Genomic DNA, 17585 nt, shown 5'->3' with positions numbered 1-17585 from the left:
AACTCCATTTAACTCAAATGTAATTCCTATCCAATAATTGTACATTAATTCATTCCTCCTACTAACTTATTTATCTTTCAAGAGAAAATATTTTTGGTTAAGTTTTAATATTTTTTATTGATTTTGGTTGGCTAAACTTATATTCATATTTTGGTTAGCTAAATTAATATATTTCTCATGTAAAATTATTGTTTATAATATATTTCTCATTTCAAAGTTTAAAGCAATATATTATATATATAAAAGTAAGGTTTTGGTCTCTCCTTATTGGTTGATTTTCATTTAATGTTTTCTAATTTTTTTTATTTTTTTATTTGCTTTCTAATTGTTTTAAACAATATTTAAGACCCAATAAACACAATACATTTAACCCACACATTAAAATAAAATTATAACTGAAAATAAAATAAATTATGCATTAATCATATTCTACCACTCAGTTTTATTCAAACACAATAAATTACTATTGTAACTCCATAGTTCTAAATGTAACTTCCATCATTTCTTATCATATAAATAAGCATTCTCTCAATCTATCATTCTCTCATATTGACGTCCTTTTACTATCTCATTTTCACATTCTCTCATTCTCTTCTACAATACTTCAAATCATTTTTCGTTTTTTTTCTTATTTTTGATTTCTTATTTTTGTTGTATGGGTTGTAAAAAACAAATGAAATATCATTGTAAATTGTTAATGCTAAATTTTAATTTTAGAGACTACATGATATATATATTACATTGTTCTTATTTTAAAAGATTTATCTCCTTTATCTAATTTGGATTATTATCTTATAAGTAATCATTATCTCCTCCTCTCCCACCAATATCAAATGTTGTTATATCTCATATGTGTTGTAAGAGTTTAATTCTATATTTTAATTTAAAAAGTATTATATATATATATATATATGTATATTACATTGTTCTATTTTTTAAAGATTCATCTCCATTATCTAATTTGGATTACCATATTATAGTAAACATTCTCTCCTCCTCTCCTACCAATATCAAATGTTGTTATATCTCATATGTATTGTAACTTGTAAGAGTTTGATTCTGTATTTTAATGTAGAAAGTATTATATATATTTAACATTGTTTTCAATTTTTATTTTATTTATATAAAAAAATATTTCTTTTATATTTCTTGCCTTTCTAATCTATTCATATTTATTTTTTAAATTTGCATAGTTAAATTTAAATTCACATATGTCGGTTTTAACAAAACAATCAACTTTCTTTGAGAATTAGATGTTCCTATTCATTTTTAAACGATCAATGTGTAACATATAAGCATTTTGTCTTGCAATCACAAGTTCCATTTCCATTGCTTAACTCCATGGTTAAACTATAATATATGTTGTCCTATTTGTAGGAATAACAACATACTTATTTAATTTATTTAAAAGAGCAGATGATTAATCGAAATAAACATTTCTCCAAATTTTATTATTCAATCAGTGAGTGTACTTATTACTTTGAAAAACTTTTACATTGAAATTCATAAAATCATAGAAGAAAACTAAAATACTATGTCACTTCAAATTTGGAAGGAAACACTTGGTATTCCTTTTTAAAAAAGTTAAGACACATATAAAAATTTATTAATATTTAACTCACTTTAAAGACATTAAAGGTTATTTAACTCAAAAATAACTTCTATCCAATAATTTCATACATTCTTCCCACAAATAATATATATATATATATATATATATGTTTAAGATTGTATTTAAATATTACATAATTTTTTAGTTAGCTAAATTTATAGTCACATATATACAATAAATATACATAAGAATTTATATTACTTATTAACACCATAATTCGACCCATTATTTGCTTAACTCAAAATTGGTTTCAAAGCCAACTAAAGAAAAACAGAAACGATCTTATTGATATTAGACCAAAACATGGGCATACAAACATAATCACTTACACGGAAGATAATTATTTTTTAAAAATAACTTATTATTGCAACATCAACGTATGAAGGGTTTACATAAGCAGTTAATTAGAAAATCTAGAATACAATAAATGTATTGAAAACAATATCAGTCAATGATAAGATTGGATCCTCAAAAGCAAGAAACAACATCTTCATAATTCACAAAAAATAAACGCCACAATTATACACATATAAACGAAATGGTATAAATATATAGTGTATAAATAAAAGTGACGGCAAAGCCCGTATATGCCTAATTAAAACGAAATAATACAAAGAGAAAACGAAAAAAATCAAAAAAAAACAAGAAAGTGCCAACTACACCACAACCCACGCGTTGCGTGGGGAAGCACCTCGTATTAACATACTTGAATCCTTAATGGCAATTCTTTTTCTGATTATGTACTGCATACGAATATAACAAGTTCCTTTGTATCTAAAAGTTACCTTCTCGCAGCTACTTCGGTTATCCAAACGCCCGTTTGTGGCTTCCGTCTCATGCAACTGAGGGAGCCGAGTAGGCTAACCACTTTAATTATCTGTTTAATTGCACCTAAAAACAAAAAGACGGACGTTTCTTAGAGCATCATTTGGGCCTAATGGGCTTCCACAGGAATAAGAAAATTGCGAGAAGTTAACGGACGGAATCCGGCGGGAGTCTACGTGGCACTAGCAGCACAAGTCAGACTCGCGCCAAATAATAACCCTAATAAAAGAAATACTAACTACTCTGTAAACCCTTCTTCTTCATCATCGTCGCCGATCTCTCTCGCTGTGAATCTGAGACTCACAAATGAGTGCACCGGGTTCGTCTAGATCTATTCCCTTCAAATCGAAGAAACGATTATTTATGAATTCGCCATGTTCAACAAAACCGCCGATCGGAAACCCTAATCTGTCTCCTGTATCTCTACCCACGCCGGAGAAGCCGCCGGAGAATCCTACACTGGGTAAATTCTTCGATGCGTTGGATAGTTCAATCACGTTATCAAAACTGAGAGGTTCTAAGCCAACATTTTCAAACATCTCCAAGATCATCGAGCATTTAACCCAAAGGTACATTATTTCTAAATCCTGAAACTTTCGATTTTAAATCTGATTGGAATAAATCATCCACTTTTGATACTTTATGGTTTAGATCTGGGTTCTTTGTTGATTCACCAATTACAATTTCACGAATCTCAGGAGTTTTAGCTACAGTCACTTGGCTCAACTTAAGCATATATTGCCAGAAGCTATTGAGATTAAGAGAGTGTTAATACATGATGAGACAACTTGCTGTATGAAACCAGACCTTCATGTTACACTCAATGCTGATGCTGTTGAATCCAATGATGACAAGTCTAAATCTGAGAGTAAGAGAGCCAATCTCCGGAAAGTGTTTCGAGCAAGACTTGCGGAGTTTGTTAAAGCTCACCCTCAGGTATAATCAAATGCCTAAAAAAAGGATTCTTTTCGATGTTTCTGGTTGTTACATTGTGTGGTTTTGTTTAGGTATTAATGGAGTTTTTGTCGGTTTTAGGGTGATGAGGTTCCAGAGGAACCGCTTCCTCAGCTATTTGATAGATGGAAGCCGAATGAAAACTTAAAAGTTGAGGTTGAGAGTGTTATTTCTGTCATGGAAGAGATGGCCAAACCAACTTCGTCTGAGCTAAACATCCTACATTCAACGCCGGCTAAAATTGACTCAACACCAGTTGTTGTTGCTTCAACTCCGGTTGACTTTGTTTCAACTCCTGCCCGGATGTTCTGTACATCACTGGCAGCTTTTCCGCAGAAAAGAAGCAGTGATTCTATTGATGTAGATGATGTTTCGACTGATCGACCGGTTAAGCTTGTAAGGCGTTCCTTGTTGATGAACTTTGAATCTTATCCTGAGGACGAGAAATCTGCGGATGTGACAGATGATGAACACGTTGATCCAGTGCCAGAGATAGATGTATCCAGTGATGATGAAAGCCTCAGCTTACTTTCTGATAAACTTCGACCATTGGTAATACATCTCTATCAGTGGTTCATTCTGTTCTTGTGATTATTTTTTACTTTTCAGTTTGAGACTAAGAGATAACCCATCTTCTTTTAACTCATTTTAGATAAAAGAACGAGAGATGAAAGCAATTGAGGATCAAATTCCAGCAATCTCACAGGCAAAAAGAAGGCAGAAGATGATCGCTTGTCTACCTAAACTTTTCAATGTCATCCATTACTTAATTCAGTCAACTAGGCGTTCGATTATCACAAAAGAAGAGCTTGTGCACAAGATAATAGCTGGTCATTCTGATATTACTGACAGAAGTAAGCCTTTCTAACCGCTGTGTATCTCAATATATATATATATATATATGTTTTCTTTACAAATATTTATCAGTGTCTAACTGTTCTCTTCTCACTTACATTTTGCAGAAGAAGTTGAAGAACAACTTATCTTACTGCAAGAGCTTGTCCCGGAATGGATGTCTGAGAAAATATCATCAAGTGGAGATGTACTAGTATGGTCAGTAACATCATCATCATATACAGTACTTTACACACATTTTCCAGGGTATTTTTTTCGATTGCTCACTGTAAACATCTGTAATGTGCAGCATAAACAAATTGGCATCTCCCCAAACAATCCTATCGCGCCTAGAAGAAGAAAACAAGCAAGAGATAGCTCCACCACTTTCTTGAGATTGCGGTTCTATTGGCTCTGCGGTTACCACGTTTTATAACAGCTTAGGTAGGATGACAAACTATTTAGGAGGGTGTTTTTAATCTATTTTCGACCATTATGTTATTTCTCTATTAATAAAGGAGTCATTTTATCATATGTTAGTAGATACATTTTGTATCAGAAAGCTTAATAGAACAATGCTAACATACTTGAAATCCTAGGAAGACAATTCTATTTCAAAATATGTTATGTCGTTGAAGAAACCTTAAGTGATTTTATGAATGTCAATTATGACCAAGCTATTAACACTATTAACTACTCTAGGCCGGTCATCTTTATTGACTCTCTAGTCGTCTTATTTGTCTGATAAAGCTTCAATTTACTTTGTTGTCCATGCCATCAATACACATGATTAACATAAAACTATAAATAATAAGCCTGTGATACATGAAATCAGCGAAAATGCAAACAAATTTTTTTTTTTTTTTTTTTTAAACGAGAGCCATATGATATATATACATCAAGAGATAAAAATGAAGGATATCAAGAACTTAGTGAGGTAGGTTTAATTTTGAAGTTTGATGGCCAATGAGCCAAAAACATGATAATATCAGAAGGAGAAGAACAAATGGAATTTGTATAAGGGAGAGAGATTGAGTGAGATTTCTTTTTTTCTTTATAAGGACAATAATTATTAGATTCCTTAGATCTTGTATTGGACCACAACTAGTCCCCATCAAACATTCCTAAGTCTCATTGTTTTCCTTTGAAAAAATAAAAATAAAAGTCTTTCCCAAACAGTACTTATATATATATAAAAAGTATATTTTATAGAAGAAAAATAGAGAGACCTTTGCCACTCTTTTAAGCAATTTCTGACTCAATTCCCTTTTTTGGAGAAACCTTCAAACCCCTAAGTTTGGAATCTAGTTTTAAGATTCGTTTGTTTTCGTTCTGGTACATAGAACATGGATATCCCACCTTCATGTTATTTCTCTTTTCTATTTTTGAACATTGCAGAAATTTTTAAGTTTTTTTTTCTCTCTCTAAACTATGTGATATACAAAGTCTATAGATTGATATTTAAAAATTTATAATATCCATTGATTTACTATAGTCCATACATTTAGCTCATAATAATCTTTTCAATATTTGGTTTTGATAATACTAACATCTGAACCGTAAATTATTCTGAACAAGTGACTTTGAATTGTCATTTTTAATGTCACTAGATCACCGTTTAAGTACTATACTTTTTTTTTAATGAAAAATAGATCCTATAAACTATTAATAAACTCAAAAATACCACGAAAATGTTTCAGAAAGGGTTCCAAAACGAAGCCTTGTGAGTTTGTGAGACATATGCTTTCTTATAAAAAACGTATCGAAAAGAATAACAAAGCACTTAACTAAACCAAATGTATTCCCTTTTAAGTTTTAATTCTTAACATATAAATAATTAAAGGGATTACATGCATGATGCATGGCTTATCGGTTACGGACCAAGTCATCAATGATCAAACGTTGTCCATTAAAAACATTATTATCAGAAGCTTTTTCATTTAAAAGACATTGAAACAATTTCATATATACAGGCATGCTTGATCTAATTAATGCCAACTTTCGGAAAACAATTACTATAATTTTCGGTGGAATAGAAAATTATAGTTCTAATTCAAATGTGCACTTATATCCTTCTTTTTTTATGTAGGCTAATTTAAATCTGTTATCTATGGTTTAACGTCACAAATTATAGTCTGTATATATAATTAGAGTGATTTTTTCCCCAACAATCTTTAGCAATCTCAAATCACAATGACTTATTTCAAGGGCGACGATGTCATAAATATGTGCTCAAAATATCTCCGTATGTATGATATATCATTATGCTGCAATAGGTTACTTTAGTTTTTTAATTCGTATGAAATCTTAATACAATGTTTGTATAATTTGATAATATTAAAAATACAAAAAAAATGAAAAATAATTGACCACATAAATCAAGTAGGAAAAATAAAACAATGATTAAAATAAGGGATAATATATTTATATGGGTTCTTAATTGAATTTAAGCTAAAGAAGTAAAAGATAAAAATGATGAAAAGTGGGAAAGAGATGTTGAGTTGGTGCGTTGCATTAGAACACATTGATGGAAACAAGTCATGAGAGCATATTATAAGAGCCTCCAGATAGAATATAATGAGCAATCAGTTGTAAAACATCATCATCATTTTAATTTCCAAGTGGAACTCAAAATCAGATTATACACATTTCAAATTACTCTCTACCCTTGGCTTCTTACTGAACTTACCAAATGGTCGACAGGAAGGACTTGTGAATGATGACCTATATATATATATGCGTATGTTTATTTACAAAGATTTTATTCAAGCTAACATTTTCATTGAAAATGCAAAAATGCTTATAAATTTTGTAACTCTTATTTCAAACACTTCATGAATAATTTATATATAATTAGAAAGGAAGGATCAATCTAGATTTGGTTAGGTATGATATATATATATATATATATATATATGTGTGTATATATATATATTTCGATTAGTTATATATATATATATATATATTTCGATTAATAACATATAACTCTACTCTAATATGCATTGGGTTGATGCGATTTAAATGTTGGTTATAGTTGGTTTGGTATTGTACTTCTTTTGTTTGAATCAGATTGGTCTTGATTTATTAAATGACAAACATATAAATCATAGTCATATATTATACAGCATACTCTAAGCTCTAAATTTTATAAACCCTGCAATTTGTTGTCGGATTTGAATGATAATTAAGTATGTGAATTTGTATTGATAGGAAGTAAGTGAATATGGTTATATAACGGACCCGCAACCAAAAATAACATAGGCCAGCACATAAATTATTCGATGGGTAGTTTCTTTGTCCAAGGATGATTATGGTAAGCAAGACAAAATGAGTGAGTATGAAAAAGACATTGGATTTTTGTTGACAATACAAAAAGGGAAATAAAAGGAGCGATATATTTTAATCATAATGTGAGAATATGTATGGACAAGCTATAAAGTCCAATATGTTTCAACTTTATATTGCCAAATGAAATCATATTTTTTTCTTCATAAAGTTGAAAATTTAAAATTTTGATACAACAATATTTTTTCAGAAATTTATCTTATGAAATTAGAAGCAAAATTGATATAAATATTCTAAAGAAGAGTTCCTCAAAACAGTCCTTTATTTTATTTTTTTCCTTCCAAAAATTCTATACTTTAACTTTTTTTTTTCAAAAATACCAAAGACACACAAAAATTAATTTCTAAAGATGTAGAATTTATTTTTATAGGTTTGGGTTGACAGTTTTAGATTTTAGAGTATAGTTTTTAGGGAGTAAAGTTTATTGTTTAAGGTTTAGTTTTGAATATTAAAACTTTAGTTTATTTTTGTGATATTTATAGAAAAACTCATTTTAGTGGTATTTCTAGAAATTCTTTTTATTTTAGTGGTATTTATGAGAATCACCTATAAAAAAACTATATGAAATTAGACATAAAACATTCCAAAACCAGTCACATAAACTTCTAGAAACTCACTAACACGGTCGAAAATACTTGAATTTTATATTTTTATTAATCAATTAACGAAAATTCATATTTCTGTTTGTTTGGACCGTCGAGTAATAGAATTATAATTCTAGTTTAAAGGTGGCATTAAATTTAATGTGATGAATTTTTATATTATAAACATGAAATAAATTAGTGAAATGTGCAATATTTTTTTGGTAATTTTTTTTTTTTTGTCAACCATTAGATCACAAGTAGCCGGCCCATTAGCCAAATTCCTACATAGGTAGGAGCCGGAACTCGAATCAGTTGGTGAATCATTTTGCTGGCCATTTACACACGCTATAGAGAGAGAATGATATGAGAAGATCCTATCTTCTTCATAAAATCCCATACCCCTCAACTCAGCACACACACACTCACCATCCCACTACCTCCAATGGCTAACATGCGCACACCTCTTCTATTGCTAAAATGAGCACGGTGCGTGATTCACCCGCTTACTTTGCTCGATTTCTTCTTCTTCTCTCTTCACCCTTTAAAAAAAGGAACGTCTTTTAGCTTACCTCTCTCCCTCCGACCTTTACTCTCTCTCTCTCTCTCTCTCTCTCTCTCTCTCTCTCTCTCTCTCTCTCTCTCGGCTGAGATTGTAAGTTTTTAACTTTGTCTGAGTGATGCAGAGTATGCTGAGATCAGTTCTTGAAGTTAATCAATGTCTTCTGACATAAGCTAAACTCTCTCCTTCTTTACAATCTTCCTCTTCTCTCTCTCTCTCTGCTTCCTATTGCTACTGTCTTCTTCTTCTTTAGCTTTGAATTTTCAATCTTGATTGCTCTTATGGCGAGTAGTAGTTGCAGCAGATCTATCTCCGTTTCCAACTGTTTGAAATTCTGATTCTTTCTTTTGGTGCGTTGTCTCTGAGCTAGGGTTTAAATTAGTTTCCTATTGGGTTTGTGTTTTTTGGTTAATCCGATTCAAAAGTTTTAATCTTTGGGGGGAAAGGGATGGGTAAGAGGCAAATTTCACAAGATGAAGTAGGACCACCGATAAAACCAAGAGCTGGTTTGCGAAGGGAACAAGCTGGAAGAGGTTCATACAGAGGTAGTTAGTTTCCTTTGTATGTCATCGAAAGGGGAACAAAAAAAAAGGTTCTTTTTTAAATTTGGTTCTTTTTTAGAGGGTGGGTGAGGAGATAGATAGTGTAAAAAACTGATTTTTCTTTTCTTCATTCAGACACATACATAGAATCAAAAGAACTCTCTGTCTCTGTCTTGATTTGTCGTTTTTGATTCGGATACCATTAGAGGGTGGGGGTTTTGAGTTTTGCGTTTTAAAATGGGTTCTAGTTCTCAAGAGATACTGAGGAGCTTTTGCTCTAACACGGACTGGAACTATGCTGTGTTCTGGAAACTTAATCATCGAGGATCTCGAATGTGAGTCACCTAAACAAATCTCTTTACTCTCTTTGCTTGGTGGACCGGGATGAACTGTGGTAATTGATTTAGCTGTTTAAGAGAGTTATTTCTCTAACTTGTTAGTGTGGAAGAGAACATATGTAACCTTATACTGGAATGTAGGCAGCCTTAACTTAACTTTAGACTGTTCTGTATTTTTGTGTTTTGTAAAGCACTCTATTTCTTTATTAAGTTTAGAGTTTAGTTGAGTAGAGATAGTTTCTCATAGAATATTGAACACTTGTAGGGTACTTACCTTGGAGGATGCTTACTACGACAGTCATGGGATAAATAACTCACTGGAAGTTAAGGATTCCAGCGTTATACCAAAAAACATGCATGGAGTACATGACCCCCTTGGGTTAGCTGTGGCAAAGATGTCTTATCATGTCTATTCTCTCGGGGAAGGGTAAGAATAAATTGCTTGCCTGATTCCTCTCTTCCTCGACTTCATCTTTTTAGCTAAGGCTTTCATGGTTATCTAAACAAATTCAAATGTTGGGAATCTTTTGCTCAATAGCGTATGATGCAGTCTGGCATTTTACAGTTATACTTTGTCTCTTTGACATTTTAAAAAAGCTTTTTTCATGTCTTGGGACTTTTACTATTTAGTCACAGATTTTGGGGGTTCTTGTTGAATATTTTACTGAATGATGCAACGAATGATCTTCTTATTTTATCATGTCTATGTTAACAGGATTGTAGGACAAGTTGCAGTTTCTGGTGAACATCAATGGTTATTTCCCGAATATTATGATAACTGTCTCTCAGAATTTGAGGTTAGACTACTTCTTATCTTGAGTTGGATTTTTTTCTTTATTCATGTTCTCAGAACCAGATATCTTTTTCTAATTACAGTTTCATAACGTTTGGGAGAGTCAAATTTCTGCTGGAATTAAGGTACTTGAGATTTTTCTTAGTTTTCTTGTTGTCTGCTCTCTGACATGAATGCCCATAACGTCCTCAAAGTGTGCCACTGAAATATTTGTGTTTGTTTTCTTCCTTCTCCGCAGACCATTCTTGTAGTAGCTGTTGGTCCCTGTGGAGTTGTGCAGCTAGGCTCTTTGCGTAAAGTAAGTAAGATCTTTTAAATGCATGCAGTGTTAGCAGTTACAAATGAATAGCCAGGAAGAATGCCTGTGCACGTATAATGTATGGCACATATGAACGTATCTGCATATCTGGTCTTATTGTGTGCTTTGTTTGGAGCAGGTTAATGAAGATGTGAATTTGGTGAATCATATCCGACAAATATTTCTGGCCCTTGGGGATCCATTGGCAGATCATGCAGCAAATTTAATGCAATGTAATATGAACAATTCGTTATGTCTGGTAAAGATCTTCTTCATTAAGCTATGGGTTCATGTTTACCCAGATTTCTCTCGTTATTTGCAAAATGGGGAGAGTCGAGTGCTTAGGGTTCTTCGAACAATTCCTCAAACCTCCACTGACATCTTGAGTAGACCATAATGTGTTGTATAATTTTCTTGCAGCCAAAAATACCTTCTGAAAGTTTACATGCCAAGGCTTTCCCTGATTGCTCTGGAGAAGTTGACAAAGCTATGGATGTGGACGAGTCAAATATTCTAACTCAATACAAAACTAGAAGACTTGATAGCTTGCCTTACGATACTCCTTTGTCAAGTCTTCTCTTGGAAAATGCAGCTCAAGTTGTTGGTGGTCGTGAAGTTGTGCAAGGATCTACATGTGGGAGCTATAGCGGTGTCACATTTGGCTTTCCAACTGACTTGGTTGATACTAAACATGAGAATCAAATAGGTACAAATATAATCAGTGATGCACCTCATGTGGGAATGACTAGTGGCTGCAAAGATCGAAGAGGATTAGATCCTAATTTACAACTGTATATGAAGAACCATGTGCTTAAAAATACAAGTTCATCAGCTTTATCAATTGAGGCCGAAAGAATGATTACAGGCCAATCATATCCAGGCCTGGACTCAACTATTCATGCTTCATCGAGAACAGAGAAAGAAAGTTCTTACCAGAATGAAGTGTTCCAACTATCTGAGAACCACGGAAACAAATACCTAAAAGAGACTGAGCGTATGCTGGGGAAGAAATGCGAGTCTAGTCGATTTGATGCTTTGATCTCACCTGGGTATACCTTTGCTGGCAGCGAGCTGCTCGAGGCGTTAGGCTCTTCTTTCAAGCAAACAAGCACTGGTCAAGAGGAGCTACTGAAGTCTGAACATCGTTCAATAATAAGACCAACCGATGATATGAGTCATAGCCAGCTCACATTTGACTCTGGCCCTGAGAATCTTCTAGATGCTGTGGTTGCTAATGTGTGTCAAAGCGATGGAAATGCCAGGGATGATATGTTGTCGAGCCGATCTGGTCAATCATTGCTTACCAACATGGAAGTGGCAGAACCCTCGGGTCAAAAGAAGCATAATGTTGTTAATCCAGTTGATAGTACTATGAATCACCTGCCATTAGTAGAAGTGGATACCCAACAAAATTCATCAGATATATGTGGAGCATTCTCTTCGATTGGATTCTCATCTACGTATCCCAGCTCCTCTAGTGATCAGTTTCAGACATCTCTGGACATTCCCAAGAAGAACAAAAAGAGGGCTAAACCTGGTGAAAGTTCTCGACCTCGCCCAAGAGACAGACAACTCATTCAGGATCGAATTAAGGAACTTAGAGAACTTGTACCTAATGGATCTAAGGTGAATTTTCTCTTCCTAGCTACAAGGTTACTTGCACCATTGTATTGACTATAACTTGTAATATATTTTTGTCCTGTCCTAATATTTTTTTATCATAATTGCAGTGCAGCATTGATTCCTTGCTAGAACGCACGATCAAGCACATGCTCTTTTTGCAGAATGTTACAAAGCATGCTGACAAGCTCAGTAAAAGTGCTAAGACAAAGGTAAAAAAACAGCTTTTTAGATACTAATAATCTCTGTTCTGTCCTTGAAATTTTGTTTCCAGCCTTCATAGTTTGTAAATGGACATATTTTGTTGTTTGTTATGGCAAAAGTTGTGTCAAATTTCTAAAATTTTTATTGAGAAGATAGAATGGAGACATGGAGGTATAGAAAAACTCAACTGAAAATAGATGTAAATATCAAAATTTATACAATGCCTCTGTAATCTCAGATGCAACAAAAGGAAACTGGTATGCAAGGTTCAAGCTGCGCAGTGGAGGTTGGAGGCCATCTTCAAGTATGCTCGATTATCGTGGAGAATCTGAACAAGCAGGGAATGGTACTTATCGAGGTATGTAATCTTACTCTTTGGTGTTTGTTTCGTTTAGTTTAATCTTTGTTTGAACTTGAGTCCCAAGCTCGGTTGGTGTGTATTCAAACCTTAGTGTGAAAGTATATTTGGGTTTTGGACAGATGTTATGTGAAGAATGTAGCCATTTTCTTGAGATTGCAAACGTCATTAGGAGCTTAGACCTCGTCATCCTAAGAGGCATCACTGAGACTCAGGGCGAGAAAACATGGATTTGCTTTGTAACTGAGGTAGGAAGTCGAAATTACCCAATTCATGAAGGAGATTCCAAAGAAAATCAAAGTTTCTTCTCTTGGTTTTGATGAACATTGGATTAGTATAATATATGACTGACTAATATCGAAGTGGTGATATGAATTGCAGAGCCAAAACAGCAAAGTAATGCAGAGGATGGACATATTGTGGTCGCTGGTGCAAATATTTCAACCAAAGACCAATAATGCCAAGCAGTAGCAGGCGTGGTTGCAGAGTTTGCCTTTAGATTGAGATAAAGAATAGGGCTTGTGTGGTGGGGTTGTACAGTGTTGCTGTGACACATACTGCAATACTTCATTTTGTTTGTTTTGGTTTTATGTATAAAAAAAATAGGTTCTACAAGTTTGAGTTTTTAGTGTGTTTATGATTTGCATTTTGTTTTCTTTCGAGTGTTTTGGACAATTTGAATATAATAAACATTTACCTGAAAGTTGATTTTCTTGAATCTTGCCTCACGTTTCTTATTTGTTCGTTTTTTTTTTGTTGTCTCTCGGTTTGCTTCAATAATTTCGTCAACTTGTTCAAAATCTCAAACAACATGTCGCGATCTGCACTCTTACTCTATTGTATCATCTTCGCTTCAAGCTTCTTCTTGATGATCAATGCTCTTACTTGTCGTCAAGACCAGATCCAAGCTCTATTGCTATTAAAGAACGAGTTTGAATCCGACGGTTGCAACCGCAGTGACTATTTAAACGGAGTCCAGTGTGATAACGCGACTGGTGCGGTCACGAGGCTTCAGCTCCCAACTGGTTGCTTCACCGGAACCCTCAAACCCAACAGTAGTCTCTTCGGGTTGCACCAGCTTCGTTACCTTAATCTCTCTCTCACAACAACTTCACTTCCTCTTTACTCTGTTCTGAATTCAGCAATCTCAGCAGATTAGAGGTTTTGTCTCTTGCTTCTAATGGCTTTACTGGTCAAGTTCCTTCCGAAATTATTTTTCCTTTTTGTTACTTAGGTATGTCAATGTCACACATAAAAAGAGATTTTATGTTTTCTCAATCTTAATTCCTTTTCCTTCAGGGACAACATATTATTGTTTATCACAAAATTTTTACAGATTAAACTCCAATTTCATTGATTCTCTCATAAACAGAAGATAAACACACACTGAACTTGAACAACACAAAAAGAGATTGTGAAAGATCCGTACTAAAAACATATTCATAACTCACAACTGTAGTTTTTGAGTTTTGATTAATGTAATCAATCAAAGTGGTCACCACAATATTCTAAGTTATCAAGATAATAAGCAAACCAACGTAGTCAAGTCACAATCCTACTAATAATTTCCCTCTCTGGTTTGTTGTTAGATTCTCTGGTGACACTCTAGCCTTGTCGAGACTCTCTGAGTTCTTGATCTCTGATACTCTGCCTCCAACAGTGAAGAAGTGCTGATGCAGAGTTGCAGATTTTTCGATTTTTGTGCTTCGTAAGATGCTCAAGCCTCGCCATGATCCTCTTTGTTTCAGAAGCTGCTGAGCAGATGGGGAATTCCATGAGTAACGCGAGACTGTCTGCGCAGATTGAAGTCTCTGCGTCAGCCGCGAGAATTCCTTTTGCGTTAGCCACATCTGCAGATTTCTTTGCTATTTCAAAAAGCTCCAAAGTCTCTGTTGCGTTCTTCTTCAAAACTGGACAACTTTTAGGGTTTTCAGATACTTTCACAGGATCTTGTGAGAAGGATCTAGGGAACTTGAGCGGCCTCGATGTTTCTGGAACAGACTTGCAAACGTCGTCAGGCTTCCGCTTCTTCAAGTTTCGCTTAATCTCCCCCGTTCCATGAACCCCAGATCTATGGTTTTTAGAAACTTTCATAGGTATAGCCGATTGCTTCTTCTTTTGGGTAGTCTTCGCTGGAGCAAAAGACTTGTGCTCATCGATTTGTTTAGTCTCTGTCGTGATATCATGAGAGAGCTGTTGTTTTCTCCTCTTCGATTCCGAACATGGTGGTAGTGGTTCAACAGCCTTACGTTTATTCAGATTCAAGGGAAGAGCTTTGTTGTTGCATGTAGAAGCGTCTCTTACGGTGGAAGAAAGATCAACAGAGAAGGAGTTGAACAAAACGTGGGATTCCATTCCTATTCTTATTAGGGTTTCACTCTCTCAACTTTGGATATTGAATTATAGAAAGATAGAAGAAGAGTCTAGATATTATATATAGAGCGTCGAGGAGTAACAAAAAAAAAGGAAACAAAAGGAAGCTTCCTTAACTCCCACTCAACGAAACAACGTCGTCTCGTCTGAAACTAATAATAATTTCCATTCTTCTTGTCAAGTTCCCCGAGGAGCAAATCCCTCAGATCATGTATTTTTAACATAAATTTACACAAACCAAAATTACTTTTACAAAACAAAAATATAGTAAAAAATCCTCTCACTCTGATACAAATTTTACACTGAGAAATGAGAATCCTCTCCACCGCCGCCTGAAACATCATCTGGAGGACTGATGGTGATCCAAAGCAGTGACACGGTAATGGACACAAGCCCTGACCAAACATAAACAATCGTTGAAACCTTTCCTCTTCGACCCATCAGTCCTTTAGCAAAGGGATACATATGAGTCAACACCCATAAACTAAAGAATGTTCCTCCCAGCAACTTTCCCCATTGTGGAATCACCCTGTATATAGTCCTCGAAGCTCCAATCACGATAGCAACAAGGTTTATGATAGATTTACAATATCGCTAACTCCGTAATGATAACAAACCTCTATCTCCTTTATTGATAAACCAAACGAGTACACACCATAGATGAAGGCAAGCACATCACAAGCTCTTCACCTCTGTAACAAGATCAGAAACGTGAGCACATCACTCTCGCTCTAACCATCAGAGAGCACATCACTCTCTCACTTAGCACATCGCTAACATTCAACAACATAAGCATAATCAAGAAGAAGAGCTTCACGACTCTTTTAAGTTGATTCCTTAACCGCCAAGCCTCTTTCTCGTTCCAAGTATTTGCTCTCTTCTTTATCTCTGTCCACGTCATCCTCTTCTTCACTTACTTCCTTATGAAGAATCGTATCAGTTTACTGCGATGATTGTAAGCGGCATGCTGAACAAGCCAGTCCATTTCACAATATAAAGATCAGCATTCAGCAAAGATGTCGTCTTCGTCTTTTCCTCCGGATTTGGATGTAAGCGTGAAGGAGATTTCTATTCCGGCTATTACTTTAAGCAAACCTTGGACGACTGCTGCAAGATGAGCACTTGACCTCAAGGAGTGATATCAGGGTTAGGGTGACAGTGATGCAGAGAAGGTAGGAGAGGAAGTGGATATCGCGGCTCTGGACAATGAATTTTCCACTGAAGAGACAGAGAGCATGGACGAAGCAATAGACAACCAAGAAGATTGAGGTGAAAGTCTATATCCCGACGTTGAGGTAGGCGACTCGCTGGAGGAACTTGAGCCATCTGGTGGCAAACATGGCGTTGTTCTTGGAGAAGAAGATTTTTACAGAGCTGACTCTAAACTGAAGGAAGGAACAAGTACCTGGAGATGATATATTATCAGTTGCAGAGAAGTTTAAGAAGCATCCTTACAGGTATACTAAGAAAGATTTAACCCTCTGTGCTGCAACATTGTTCAATTAGAACTAACGGTTTCAGAGTGGGGAGAAGCTTTGAGTATTTTAGTGTTCTTAAGAACCAAAATGAGTGGAAACGTTCTGAAATATATTTACCTAATCTGAAACTCTGATTGAAGAAGACTCCCAACACACAATCTTACAAAAAAGTGTTAAGGCATTAAATATTTCTTCTTATGGAAGTGTGTTAGGACTTGCTTTTGACAACATCTGGACAAGACTCGCTAATTTTCATGCACATCTCATGATATTATGATTATCATCTCTCTCAATTCATAATGTGAATCTCATGTAAAACTTAATATTGTCTGCAGTTTAAAGTGGGTGGCGGCGCTGTAACTCAGTACGGGCCTGTAGCAGCGACTAATCTTCATGCCTATGAAGGGAACACCAGAGATTGTAAAGACAAAGGCTTGGGATGGTTAAAGATAGAGAGATAATTGAGGAAGGTGAAATGTCACTTGAAGAACTCATGGGAGGTTGATGATGATGATGTTGGTTCTGAGGATGAGTTGTGAATAGTCAAATAGTCGCTAACCTGATTTTACTACTTTAAATATCTGAACCATTTGAATGTTACACCATTTTATACATTTTCCAAAAGAAAGTAAGAACTTTTCAAGAATGTTTGCATTTTGGATTTAGAAAGACACATAAGAGGGATTCTCTGCTGGTGTAATAATCATCACTAAACTGAGTAAACCAAAACTTTGACAAGATGCTTGTTTTATAACTCATCTGAAAATTAAGTTCTTACACTCTCTGCAAACAGAAAAATGAGAAAATCTATTGGACAGATGAATCAATAACTTCTTTAGTTACTGTTTCATCTGACGACATTTACAAC

General features: G+C 34.5%; 3 protein-coding genes and 1 pseudogene across 4 annotated transcripts; 2 read left to right on the top strand and 2 right to left on the bottom strand.

Moving 5' to 3' along the window:
- Nucleotides 1-2624: 2624 nt before the first annotated feature.
- LOC104786493 (CDT1-like protein a, chloroplastic) lies at nt 2625-4901 on the top strand. Its single transcript, XM_010511916.3, has 6 exons — nt 2625-3006; nt 3136-3373; nt 3473-3943; nt 4044-4245; nt 4354-4444; nt 4536-4901. The coding sequence occupies exons 1-6, from the start codon at nt 2744-2746 to the stop codon at nt 4618-4620; spliced, it is 1350 nt and encodes a 449-aa protein (XP_010510218.1). The 5' UTR covers nt 2625-2743; the 3' UTR covers nt 4621-4901.
- Nucleotides 4902-8441: 3540 nt separating this feature from the next.
- Nucleotides 8442-13584, top strand: LOC104786492 (transcription factor bHLH155). 2 transcript variants are annotated; one of them, XM_010511913.3, is made up of 11 exons: nt 8442-9590; nt 9859-10020; nt 10309-10390; nt 10470-10511; nt 10625-10684; nt 10824-10943; nt 11105-12310; nt 12415-12516; nt 12747-12866; nt 12989-13114; nt 13248-13584. In XM_010511913.3, the coding sequence occupies exons 1-11, from the start codon at nt 9493-9495 to the stop codon at nt 13335-13337; spliced, it is 2208 nt and encodes a 735-aa protein (XP_010510215.1). In that variant the 5' UTR covers nt 8442-9492; the 3' UTR covers nt 13338-13584. The 2 variants fall into 2 exon arrangements, with proteins under 2 accessions (XP_010510215.1, XP_087306005.1); XM_087449879.1 differs by lacking the exons at nt 8442-9590; nt 9859-10020; nt 10309-10390; nt 10470-10511; nt 10625-10684 and having other exon boundaries at nt 10824-10917.
- Nucleotides 13585-14299: 715 nt separating this feature from the next.
- On the bottom strand, nt 14300-15238 carry LOC104789120 (uncharacterized). The gene has a single exon (XM_010514864.2). It carries the CDS (start codon nt 15219-15221, stop codon nt 14472-14474), a length of 750 nt encoding a protein of 249 aa, XP_010513166.2. The 5' UTR covers nt 15222-15238; the 3' UTR covers nt 14300-14471.
- Nucleotides 15239-15536: 298 nt separating this feature from the next.
- Nucleotides 15537-17578, bottom strand: LOC147943541 (cellulose synthase-like protein D1 pseudogene; annotated as a pseudogene).
- Nucleotides 17579-17585: the final 7 nt, after the last annotated feature.

This window comes from Camelina sativa, chromosome 5 (genome assembly GCF_030686135.1).
Source record: "Camelina sativa cultivar CO46 ecotype springtype chromosome 5, ASM3068613v1".
In the NCBI taxonomy this organism is placed as follows: domain Eukaryota; kingdom Viridiplantae; phylum Streptophyta; class Magnoliopsida; order Brassicales; family Brassicaceae; genus Camelina; species Camelina sativa.
This window is presented reverse-complemented; position numbering and strand designations above follow the sequence as displayed.

Excerpts from the sequence above, each read along its gene's own strand:
- LOC104786493 (XM_010511916.3), top strand. The coding sequence starts at position 2,744 with ATGAGTGCACCGGGTTCGTCTAGATCTATTCCCTTCAAATCGAAGAAA. Across the intron at positions 3,374-3,472 it reads TTGTTAAAGCTCACCCTCAG|GGTGATGAGGTTCCAGAGGA; the intron begins GTATAATCAAAT and ends TGTCGGTTTTAG. Across the intron at positions 4,246-4,353 it reads TTCTGATATTACTGACAGAA|AAGAAGTTGAAGAACAACTT; the intron begins GTAAGCCTTTCT and ends TACATTTTGCAG.
- LOC104786492 (XM_010511913.3), top strand. The coding sequence starts at position 9,493 with ATGGGTTCTAGTTCTCAAGAGATACTGAGGAGCTTTTGCTCTAACACG. Across the intron at positions 10,021-10,308 it reads GTCTATTCTCTCGGGGAAGG|GATTGTAGGACAAGTTGCAG; the intron begins GTAAGAATAAAT and ends CTATGTTAACAG. Across the intron at positions 10,685-10,823 it reads AGCTAGGCTCTTTGCGTAAA|GTTAATGAAGATGTGAATTT; the intron begins GTAAGTAAGATC and ends TGTTTGGAGCAG.
- LOC104789120 (XM_010514864.2), bottom strand. The coding sequence starts at position 15,221 with ATGGAATCCCACGTTTTGTTCAACTCCTTCTCTGTTGATCTTTCTTCC.